Raw genomic sequence first — 12,389 nt, 5'->3', positions numbered from 1 at the left:
TCGAAGTCCGTCTAAAAACTAATTTGGGCACTAGAGGGTTAAGCTTGCGACGTTGCTGATGATTTGCTGTCTTATGCTGATAAACTTTTCCTTCTCCGCACCTTCAAATTTCATGATGTCTTTATAGTTGGACCGGTACCCAAACAATTCAGCAGAAAGTATACTAAAGTCGCTTTTTACGCGGGGATACGCGCCGCGTAAAAAAACCCGCGTGAAAAAACCGCGTAAATTACGGAATCCGCGTAAATTCCGGAATCCGCGTATAAAAAACCGCGTAAATTCCGGAATCCGGGTAAAAAAAAACTCGTAAATTCCGGGATCTGCGTAAAAAACCCGCGTAAAAAGCGACCTTAGTGCATAGCAGTATAGACCATTTTACGAACTGACAGGTGTCACGGATCCTGCTGATATTAATGCTGCTCTTACGTGCGTTATGTCAGCGGTTCCGAGCTTTCTGTCAAAATTTCATTCATGAATTGAGTTCAGAAACGTCTCGTAAAATGGTACATTCAGAAAAATTATTTGCCGAATACAGAAAATATGTCAAGTTATATCAATTTTACAAACTACTCTGTATTTTCTCAAACTTACCAATCGATATTGTATTTAATAATAATTACCGAACTTTTATTATCTGATTGAGTGTGTACAGTTTTATTTTTAACTCGGTCATTTTCCAACCGGTTCTTTACACACTAAGATTTTATTGCCGAGAACTCAACAGCTGATAAATTCAGCGAAATGCTCTACAACTTTTCGGCACAATTTTCAAGAACTTCGGCAAACAAAATGTCAATACATGCTGGTTTACGGTAGATCGATATATTTGCTGAATGTTCGTCGAAATATATTGCTGACATTTGTGAAAAACTTCGCCGAGCTCGTTCAGCTGTTGGAAAGTTTGCCGAGTTAAATTAAGTGTGTATGTGTTGACCGTTTTAGAAAGGTGAAAATCTTTCAAAATATGATATGTCTATAAATTTTAGCCACATGAAATTAGTAGTTTTAAAATAATGGTTTATGTTTTCTCAGATCTTTTCAAACTTTATTCGCAATTTTCCACACATATTTGTGATAAATGAGCTTTGATACTACGGCCTGCGAAAAAAAATTCCGGCAATCGATATTACTTCTAAATAAACTTAAATTCCCGACTACTTTGTGATAAGGTCGTATGTCTAAACGTAAACAAAACGAGTGAGAGTTATATCCCTTGTACTACACAAGCACAAATCATCTCTCACTCGTTTTGTTTACGTTTAGACATACGACCTTATCACAAAGTACTCCAGAATTGACTGTTAGAACCATGATGAGTAGAACATGGTGTAACGGTTTGATCAAAAACTAGGCGCGGGGTGAGGAAGCGTTTTTTCACTTCGGAGGGTTGGAGACGAAGCATCACTATGCAACAGCGAATAACTTTTTCGTGTTTGTTGATATATCATCACTAACTAGGCATTTGAATACCGCAAATTCAGGTGTTTGAAGTTAGAAATTGTTTCTAAAATTAATGAATATTAGTAGCAAGGTATGTAGCATTGCCATATTTATAATTTAAATGCATCCAAATGATATATTATGAGATGCGATAATTTTTATGCCCTAGTTGTTAATAAACAAACCTACTCGCTGGCAATTTTTTTTTTTTCCAATATGGCCGATTCTGTTTTTGACATATCGTTACACCATGTCTTCATACATCATGGTTAGAACTAGGGGCATCCTTAACAGTGCGCTACTATTTAAGTTGTTATGGCGACTGTGTACAGCGCGGCTATTTTACGCACTCACCCGTTTTCACACCGGTTGTTGCTATCGTATCTGTTTGACGTTTCATCCAGCATAAACCTTTAGCAGCGCTGTTACCGGGCTGCCAAATTTGAGAGCGCGATGCTTCCCGGAGGCCCGGCTACTATTTCTCTAGCGCGTTTAGCAGCGACCGGTACGGTATGAAGTGATGATAGAGCGCTGCCAAACGGGGTATAGAAGCGCACTGTTAAGGATGCCCTAAGTTTGTCTGTCTATAGACCTTCCTATCTGCGCTAGTATTAGTGGTCGATTTCACTAATACTAGTTTAATTTTGGTTGCAAATAATCAACACGCTGATAGTTACAAAAAATTTCCTCCTGCCCGAGCTTTTATTCAAGTTGTAAGCCGATTTTTAGTTTTATTTCATCTGGTTTTCCACTAAAACAAAGTTTGTTGAAACAGGTAACACTAATGAACTAGGATTCATAAGTGCAATATTTTTCGAAATTGAATATCAGCTGATTTTTTGGTTGAAAACACATCGATTATTATAAACAGACTAAGCCTGTTTGGTGAGATCTGGCGTAGAAAGCTCTATAAGGCAATCCACGGGTGACGTTTCATTGTTTGTACGTTTGTTATTGTTGTTGTTTTTCACGCTGCAAAACCAAAACACGACCATAACCGAAATCTTTTAATGTCGGCAATAATATCAGAAGTGATTTTATATTCTTGTATTTAGGATTGGCACTCGTGATACTAGAGCTACCGATCGGATAACATTTGTTTTTCACGCTTCTGGGTCCAGATTGCATCCAAATTGTAAACGGTCAAACATACATAAACCTGTCATAAGTTGAAAACAGACTGAAATCAGCTGCTCGCAACTGTCTCGTGGATTGCCTTATATGGGATGGAACTTGATAAAGAAACAACATCTTTAGCGTGTATGATTTGACAGCCACTCACGGCGAATCAACTGTGAACACGCGCATGAGTTTGCGAGACGTTTCGAGCTGTCACTGTCACTGACCGTCTCTCACGTAATAGAGAAATGAATACATGTGCGTTTTCGGTCCCGCTAGTGTTTCCGTGCCCATTGACCGTCAGAAAAAAAAAGAACCGAACAGGGGAAATCTGACCGAATTTCGGTGGTAAATATTTACATTTTCGCAACCAAAATATGTGAAAAGTGTGCCCGAAAAAGCGCCCGACACAATCAGCATGGAATTACCGCGCGAAAGATGAAATTTGATGGTTAAAATTCGATTTGAAAATTAGTGAATCTGCTCGTCTGTCTGGTTTTGCTGCGGTTCCATTTTGGCAGACCGAGCAGAAAGCATTCGTCGTATGTGCTTGTGTGCGTGCTTGTGCAAACAGAAGGAAGGAAAAGTACCGTGGCCTTCCCGATACTCGTTTCTCGAAAAGGGCTCTCGAGCGGGAATTTGTAATATTTTTTTTTATTTGAAACATTAAATTAACAAATTAGTGCCGAAAGTATCGCATTGAAAACAAACCTCCACAGAAGGGAAAGTGCGCTGTGAGGGGTTTTTGCGACTCGTTTATTGGTTATCAAGTTTCTCATGCCAGTACAAATGGTTTGCGACTCAACGTCGTTAGTGAGTGCGGCGCTCCGTGACTCGCTAGGCTCGTCCTCTACTTCTAACAGCAGCGGAGTAGGTTCCGTATCTGGCAGCAACGGCAATGGCCAATCATCGTCTCTATTCAGTGCAGGTTCGTCAAACAGCTCCGGTTTCCTTGAGCCAGAGGAGGAAAGTATCGACCGCATAGAGAACTCCCTAACGGCTGCTATCCGCCGGAACCAGTTCCGTCCCATTCGCTACGAGGAGGTTCCAAACTGTAACAACGACCTGGACAGCCTCAAATCCAAATATACCGTGCTGAAAACCACCGCCAGTAGCAATGCTATCAACGACGTATCTGCGGGTGTTTGTGGGGCTGGATCGACTAACGGAAGCGCCACCAATACCAACGGACTGCTGATGAATGGCGGTATCCACTCGACGATGACGACCAAAGCGGCCACTGCTGACGCCTCCAGCAACGGTGGCGGCGGCATCAGTCAGCAAAGTAAGTATTCGTCTCCGTATGCCACCTAAACGCTTATGCGCCCCAACTCCAACCCACCTAGGCGAGTGTGAAATATGATCACTTTCCCCATTCCCATGTTTTTTTTCTTCGCCTATACGCGCTTACTACAAATTTCTGCGCAAGTATGCGTTGAATTTTCCATTGACTCAAGTGTGTATTTTGTTCGTGTGGTCGTGAAACTATCGTTACTATTACACGGGTTGCACTGTGGAGTGAAGTTGATTATTTAGACCAAAATATGTTTATAATCGTTGGCACTTTAAAAACAGTTGAATCTTACGTTAAGATACAATAAGGATCATTTTCATTGTTTTTTCTTCTTAATGTCTTGTTACTGAAGTATCATTGAGTGACCCGTTCTGCTCCGATCGATTATGTTTGGCAAAGGAAGCCTCGTAAGTAATTCGATTCCGAAGTTGTTTTATCAGAATCTTCTACGGAGTTAGCGTTTAAATACTCAAATCCAAGCGAATGAAAAAAGGGTTTTACAGCAGTTAGGTTAGCGCCAGGTCAAAACTAGGAGGACTCTGGAAATAAGGAAATTCGCTAGGGGGTCTATACATTAAGTAACGGCCAGCTTCACTCAAAATTTTGAAACAATTTTTTGGTGATGAACTCTACAATGATTTGAAAGTTGCTTAGACAGAATATTAAGCAATATTTATTGATTAGAAAACTTTTCTCACGAAGTTTCTTTTAACAAACGTAACTGACCGGAGCAGAATGTTTCACTCAATGATATCTAATGACTCTTCAGCAATAAGACAACCAGGAGAAGAAAACATGAGAATGATCCTTCGTTGAACCTTCATCGAACACAAGTTAAGTGTTCGACAGTTAAGCCTGATTTGAACTGAAAAGCACTTATGCCGAAAATAAATGTCTTTCAAATGTTCTGATAGGTCCGAATATGTGTTTCAATAGGATTATGAGAAAATATTACAATTTATACACTGTATTGTTTTTTTTATAAGTGAAAACAAGTCAAAATAGATATATTATGTCTTTTACCTATCCCCTTAGTCAGTTTGGTCACTTTTTGCAGATCACCTTGGACGTATACGAAGCAATTTACTTGGAATTCTTATCACTACCTTTATTCCCGTAGGTAACGTTGAAATTTCACTCCGCTCATGAACAAGGAACAAAAAAGGTACGGTTTCTTGAAGTACTTGTCGAAATAAATGATTAAATTTGATATGCTTAAAACTAGCCAAAAATGGTCAAAAGTTTCGTATATTAAACCCACTGTTTTCAAAGACTGTTATCAAACGCAAGCGGGAAGTTCGTATTGAGCAGCCGCGTTGAATGAACAAGCGAGTATTGCTTTCGTGTTGGTGAAACCGTCTCCTGCATGGGGCAGCCGTACCGTAACCGGAGTCGGTTCAGTGTTGCTTGCTGGTTACCAAGGAAGAGCCGACAAGTTTGTGATCATTACTAGTATGCACACACACAATCACTAGTAGTGATTTTGACTTATTACATGTTTCGTAATCATCACCATCAGTCATCATTGTGGCCACCGCCGCTTAACAATTTACGAACGCAGTGTGAACCATGCGATAGAGACGAGGTCGGACCGGGAATACAGACACACTACTCACTATGGGTTTAGCGTAAGGTAGACTTTTTGTGTTGTTTTTTTTTTTGCTTATTCCAAGAGGTGGTAATTTCGCAGTGCGTTCACACTGATAAGTTGTTTTCATCATACATGACAGGTCTTTAATGACCGCCGAACCGAATAGTAAACATATTTTTTAAACGAAATGTGTGGACTTAATTCTTTTCTCGCTTAGTTGGATAGTCAAAATTCTCAAATATGTGTGTGCATAGTGAAAGGGGCGGAGAGCGAAAGAACGTGTAGGGCATTTACGATTACTCTCACTCAATCTCAACGCTTACTGTGTGACTCGTTATCTACCATTCTTTCGCTACTCAGTCGATAAAATTACTTCACGCGCGTTTCTCGTTTGGTTTATTTTCACTATCTTTACGCACGTGTTTTTTTCATCGCTGTAATAGTAATTCCACGCGAAGTGTCCTGAGTTGTGCTATTTACAACTGTGCAGTTAGATTTTGTGCTAAACAAATTAAAAGAATGAATTTTAACATTGGTGACCCACTTTTTGACACAGGAAGCAGCTAAAATAAACTCGAGCACCGCTAAATGTGTCGTACTGTCCCGGATAGCTCAAAGTTGCCTGTTTGCACTTCCACGGTTACACACATATGTCAGGAGCAGTTTCTCAAGAGTAACGAAATAGTTCAAACCGAATCGAGAAATCATTAGATTTGCCATAACCTCAATCGGATTATGAAAGCGAATTTACTGGTGCACTTTGCTCACTCGCCGCTGAAACTGTCAGTGTAGCATTTTTTTAATGACTATTTTCCGACGACGAAAGCGCGCCCGAAAACGTCCCACCCTTCCGCCAATGTCCTGGGTGCTGGCTCTGTTCACCCAGGCTGTGCGTGTTTACAAACATGTTAGATATCGGCTTCTGGCTGCGCCCGGAGTGATTAAGTACTTTCTGCTAATGTGGTGGCAACGCTGGCTCGGATGGCAGGCTGTTCAATCTACGATCACCGGTAGAATTGCAACAGACGACATGTACACCGATGACGAGTGTTCCGTTCAGTGTGATGGTAGGTTAGGTTACGGTTTTGATTAAACCATATTTTTTGACTTATTCCTACAAAGGAATCATTGGCATTGTGTTTAAGAACATTACTGGCTGGAGTAAACTCAAGTGTTAAACTTATTCTTATTAATTTTGTCGTTTCTAAAAAGTCCGTTTGATAAACATGATTACGCAAAGTTTTGTACATACTAACAAAATATAAGAGATAGAAATAAACTTTGCTCAGTGAAATTGTGTGTTTTGTTATAGTAAACAACATTGTAGAGCATTGAGAAATTATAGAAATTCACATTCTATGGAAAACTCCACAAAGGTCGTTTAAAATAGGTTGATAGAAGTATAATTTTGGACAAAACAGTTGAATCTTTTTTTCCGTTTGAAAAATCGATGCACGATGTACCGTTCATAACTTTAAGCTGTCTTCAACAAACAATCTTTTCATCCAAAGATTAGAAGAAGCATAAACCTACACAATAGCCTTGGGATAGCAAAAAAATGCAAAGTGTAAAGTCTGTATTTGTAAGTTTTATTCAGACAGTGCTTACACGCGACTAGTTGTTTCGTTAATTCTTGACAGTGCATTAACTAATTTTCCATTCCCAAACTTTTTAAACATCGATTAAGCTTTCACAAGTATCAAATCATGAAAAAAAAAATCTGAATCGGAAGAAAAATGAAAGGGCAAAATTTGAATAACATTATCGTGAAGATCGCATTTTTAAATTTCAATATTGCTTTTATTTCTTTCCCGTAAACGGAACTCTACGTTAAAGGGCATAATCTCTCCCCTTAAGCACAATGATGATAAACAAACTTCATCCTAGTTGGCGTAAAAAATAGCAATTCTGTTGTCAAAAAAAAATCAACTCGCGTTTCCACTCCTCGGGCTTTCACTAAAATAAAAAACCTGGCCACTTCAAACTCCAATGGACACTCTCACAAGATCACTTGGCCGGCTTACTCTCGCTACGGGTCCTACCTCAAACTAAATCCCTAAATTAACATCGACAGTTCCTAATAGAACGTATTGTTTGTTTATTTCTTTTTCACAGATGGTAGTTCGGGTGGCAGTGCCAAGGACCAGTTGCCAACGCCGAAACGAGTCCTTTACCCGAGAGACTGCGTCCAGCTCGGCTGGAAAGCCAGCGGTAGGAAGTGGCAAACCGGAGCGGGTATGATAAACGTCGGCAACACGTGCTATCTGAACTCCACCCTGCAGGCCCTGTTCCACGTTCCGGCCATCGCTAACTGGCTCATCTCGGACAGCAGCCACCGTGAGCGTTGTGATGATAGAAACGGTAAGTTTCAGCACATGATTTTTGTTTTGTAACAATGAAAATTACTATTACTTCCCACGTAGATGGATGCATCATCTGTGCAATGGCAAAGACGCTTATGGCTTCCCAGGGCAATCAGGGAGCCATCAAACCGTATCTGGTTTACTCCAAACTACGGCTGGTCTGCAAACATCTAGTTCCTGGTCGTCAAGAAGACGCCCACGAGTTTCTGCGCTACCTAATGGAAGCTATGGAAAAGAGCTTTCTTTCTCGGTTCGATAAGAGCAAGGAACTCGATCAGTACAGCAAGGAAACGACACCGCTAAATCAGATACTCGGCGGCTATCTCCGGTCGGAGGTAAAGTGCCTATCCTGCCAGCACACCTCGACGACATTTCAACACTTTGAAGATCTGCTGTTGGACATCAGAAAGGCGAACTCCATTGAGGAAGCACTTGATGTGTACTTTGCTCGGGAAAGATTAGAGGAGATGCAATACAGGTGTGAGGCTTGTAAGAAGCGGGTAGCCGCCACGAAGCAGTTCTCTCTGGAAAGAGCACCGTTCGTACTTTGCATTCAGTTGAAGCGGTTTTCAATGTTGGGTGGAAAAATTAACAAGCATGTGGAGTTGAGAAATCGGCTAGATCTTACGCCCTACTCATCCAAATCGGCAACTTCTAGCGGAAAGTTGACCTATAAACTGGTGTCAATGGTCACCCATCTAGGAAATACGCAACACTGCGGCCACTACACCGCCATTGGTAGCACAGAAAGCGGCACTTACTACGTGTTCGATGACAGTTCTGTAAGATCAATCTCGATGCAGAACGTCACCAGCACCAACGCTTACATTATATTCTACGAGCTGGAAAGTGTTCAGAACGGTATAAAAACTAGTGCTAGTAGCACTGCCACGTTGGCATCTTTTGCCAACGCCACTGGGAGTTCGCCCAGAAAGATTGGAAACGGTGGTTCATCAACGGGTGGAACCTTCACTACTAACTCGTCGCCCCTCCGACTTATTGGGTCTAGCGGCAACTCTAACCACAACCCTCTTTTCCCGAGCAAGCTGGAAAACCGGACGGGCTTTATTGGTCCAGTGTTGCCCCAACAGACGCAACCGAAACCGAAAAAGTTGGCTAACGGGTTGAGCAACAACCATCACAATTCAATGAATGAAAAGGAAGGGGAAATAATGGTTTCATCCACCACTGCCAGACTTTCGCCAGTTTCATCAACCACGTCTTCACTGTCCAGTCCATCACCGAATAAAAACCCTACCCCGAATAGTCCATCCAGCAGCAAGTTGGTGAAAAATCCCCTCAATCAAAACCCTGTCAGCGTTAAAAACAAATTCGGCATGACAATTACCACCTCAAACTCGGCCTCTGACGTCAGCAATGGTATTAACGGTACCAACATCAGCTTTAAATCTTCTTCCACATCTTCATCTTCTACTGCCTGTCCTTCTTCCTCGTCATCTGCTTTACCATCAATGCCTAAACTTTGTAACAGTCCTGCAGCCACGAAGAGTGCTAGTACTGGGGAAAAGTCCTTCGAAGGAACGAACTCTACCGCCAACGGTACGCTCAAGAGTGTTACTTACCCAGCCACGACGTCCACCGGCGAGAAAAACAGCTACGTCAACGGTCTCAGCAGCAGCAAAGCGGTCAGTCTAGTTCCCTACGATGCCGACGATGATGAAGACGATGACGAAGGGGACGATTCCTACGGTGGTAATAATGCCAATAGGCTGGCTAAACGTCATACTACCCAGCAGAATAATGACAGTGAGGAGGATACCGAACGGTAAGCTATTTGTTTTGGTTCCATCTAAAGGGCACAACTGAAATCTATTTTTTTTATTTCTAGGGCCCTTCTAGGGCCGGTTGGAAACAAAAAGCTCCCTGAATCCCCCGAAGAGGAAGAATCGTCTCGTTCGCCCAAGTCACCTCCAGTTATCAAAACGAAAACCGGCCTCTGGAAAGTGAGTGATAATAATGTTCCAACTAGCAGCAGTAGCAGCAGCAGTGCAAATAGTAGTAAGAGTGCATCCCCTTCGACGTCTGGAAATTCGTCCCCAGCAAACTACAGCCACGCCAATGGCTCGAGCGGTGGTCCCTTGGCGTCTGGTTATCAATCCAGTAACTCTGGCAATGGTGGTCGTCAGTCGAACGGGTTCAATGGTTATAACGGCGGTTATAACCGAAGCAACGACGTCGTAGATCAACTGCAAAAGTTCTCACACCGTGGTTACGGAGCACCAGTCCGTAGCTGGAATGGTCAACAGACCAACATGGAGCGTGAACTGATGAACGAGCGGCGCGAAGATCGGAAACGACAGGTGGAAGATGACCGCGAGACGGAAATGGATCGTGGTCGCGTAAAGAAAGTAAAAACACACTACTATCCACGTGACCAGCGTGATAGCCAAATACAAAACCCCTTCCAAAGCTACCAAAATCAGCAGATGAATGGTGGTGGAGGAGGAGGAGGCAACAATCGGAACAAGTGGAATAACCACTGCAATGGATTCGGTGGTGGGAGCAAATACGGGAACGGTGGTGGTAGTCAACAATTTCAGCACAGAAACTACCACAACAACTACCAAAATGGGCGCAACTATCAGTCGGGGGGGTTTCGAAATGGTGGGCGCCACGGCGGTCGCAATGGGTTTTATAATAAGTCGAATCATCATCATCAGCGTGATAATGGCAGTGGCAATGGCTTTTATAACCGATAGGCGGTTTCTACAACAACGACTCCGACAACGAAAGGAGTGTAAATCAATGTTGTTGTTGTTGCAGGACACTGCCGCACTGGATTAGAAGATATGCATTATTCCCGTTGCTTCGACTGTGAGAACGGAGGAAAGACAATGCTAAACAACACGAGAGAAGAAAAGATTTTTATCGAATCAAATTTTACTTTTAGTCATAGTTCCTTTCCCCCTCCGACTGCTGCTAACTATGTTTTGTTGTATAAATGTGTAATTAAGTGAGAGCCTTTAAAAGGGGAATAAACGCGAGTGATTTTTTTTCTCTGTTGACGACAAAAGCAACTATTCTTATCCCAAGTTCCAAAATAACCAGATAACGCATTTTTTTACATTTGCTCTAGTGATAATCTGGATTGAGTTGTTTTTTTTTATAGAGTTGGTGCACACTGTTTGCGTTTAGCTTCCGCAATGAATAAATCAGAAACTATTACAATGAGCCGAACTTGTACATAGACTAGGATCGATAATGCTTTTTTATTTGGAACCAGAACTATGCTGTCAAACATGGAGGGATAATAATAATTGAAGAAACATGTAAATAGGTTAAATAACTTTCACACAGAAAAGGAAGATGAGAAAATACCTCTTGGAACAAGTTATCTTGGGGAAGACAAAATAAGATGAAAAATACATTTATACCTGCAACTGCTGAAACAATTTATTGAAAGTAGGCTAAACATTAGCAATTATTACGTCATATATCGTACACATACCTACAAATCTTAACCGAAGTAGTGATTAATCGAAATTTGCAGTTACTGTCACGTTGCTAGGAGTCCTTTCTATTGATTGGCCACTGTTGAAACTCCGTTCCGTTCTTTTGCAAACCACTGTTTACAATCCAGAATGGGAATGCAAATATCGGTTTTTCCCTTTTTGCGCGGTTTTTTTCCTACGATTCTCAAGCAGTGATCAGGTGTTTAAACAAATAAAAATGTTTCATGCAAACTACGTTTCCAAAAGACTAACTGCATCCACGCATATGAAGTATAAACCATGTAAAAAATGTGTCCACATCAAGATTAACTTTATATACAAACTAGGATATTTGATGATGATCACAACAGCCAGTAATTAATCAGCGGTAAAAGTGCCACAAAACTGACCCGAAGCTACTGGCGCAGGGAATTAAACAGATTTAAAAATCTAACAACATTAACAACGCGCGCCGAAGTGATTTGCCGCCAAAAATTATAGCGGGAAACCTACGGTTCAAATGCGCCTTGAACATGGAACAGAGGAAAGAAACTAGAAACACTGTAAATAGGCTATCTAATAAATTATATATAAACCTACCTTCATTGTCATGGAATTCGGCGAAACAATAAAAACCGATGGATAGTCGATGCTTGGAAAAGCGAACGACAGAAAAGCATTGCTTGAAGATTGATTGTAAAATATTACGTAAGTTGATTAATAAAAAAATATATATATAAGTTAGTTATCATACTGAGAAGAAAAACGGAAACATTTGGCAACTTATTGCTAGAATTTTCTTCGAAAATATCGGAATTCGAAAAATCGCTGATCTGAGGAACCAAAGCAAACGTCAAAACCTATTACATTTTAAATCGTGATTTTTTCGTAAAAACGCAGGATTCAATAGGATTCTCATAGTGTCGAAAATTCAGCCTAGCTGCGAGGAATCGAAACGGTCGCAGCTTGCAAATAACCGAGGTGTAAAACATCGATGCGGAGCAATGTTTTGTGAACTTAGTACATAGATGGCTGCATCACCAAGCTAAACCTACGCTCCAGTGTGCTAGATAAGATGGTATAATAGATCGAACTTTAGGAACTTCATATTACAGGACATTTGGTGGGTA

The 12,389-nt window shown here is 41.3% G+C and overlaps 1 protein-coding gene across 3 annotated transcripts; it reads left to right on the top strand.

Moving 5' to 3' along the window:
- The first annotated feature begins 2,811 nt into the window (after positions 1-2,811).
- Positions 2,812-12,031, top strand: LOC129723504 (ubiquitin carboxyl-terminal hydrolase 36). 3 transcript variants are annotated; one of them, XM_055677759.1, is made up of 4 exons: positions 2,812-3,844; positions 7,560-7,805; positions 7,868-9,593; positions 9,657-12,031. In XM_055677759.1, exons 1-4 carry the CDS (start codon positions 3,337-3,339, stop codon positions 10,525-10,527), a joined length of 3,351 nt encoding a protein of 1,116 aa, XP_055533734.1. In that variant the 5' UTR covers positions 2,812-3,336; the 3' UTR covers positions 10,528-12,031. The 3 variants fall into 3 exon arrangements, with proteins under 3 accessions (XP_055533734.1, XP_055533735.1, XP_055533736.1); XM_055677760.1 differs by lacking the exon at positions 2,812-3,844 and adding an exon at positions 5,795-6,511; XM_055677761.1 differs by lacking the exon at positions 2,812-3,844 and adding an exon at positions 7,349-7,479.
- The last annotated feature ends 358 nt before the right edge of the window (positions 12,032-12,389 follow it).

This window comes from Wyeomyia smithii, chromosome 2 (assembly GCF_029784165.1).
Source record: "Wyeomyia smithii strain HCP4-BCI-WySm-NY-G18 chromosome 2, ASM2978416v1, whole genome shotgun sequence".
In the NCBI taxonomy this organism is placed as follows: Eukaryota; Metazoa; Arthropoda; class Insecta; order Diptera; family Culicidae; genus Wyeomyia; species Wyeomyia smithii.
The sequence above is the reverse complement of the archived record's forward strand: the minus strand, read 5'-3'. Positions and strand labels throughout refer to the sequence as shown.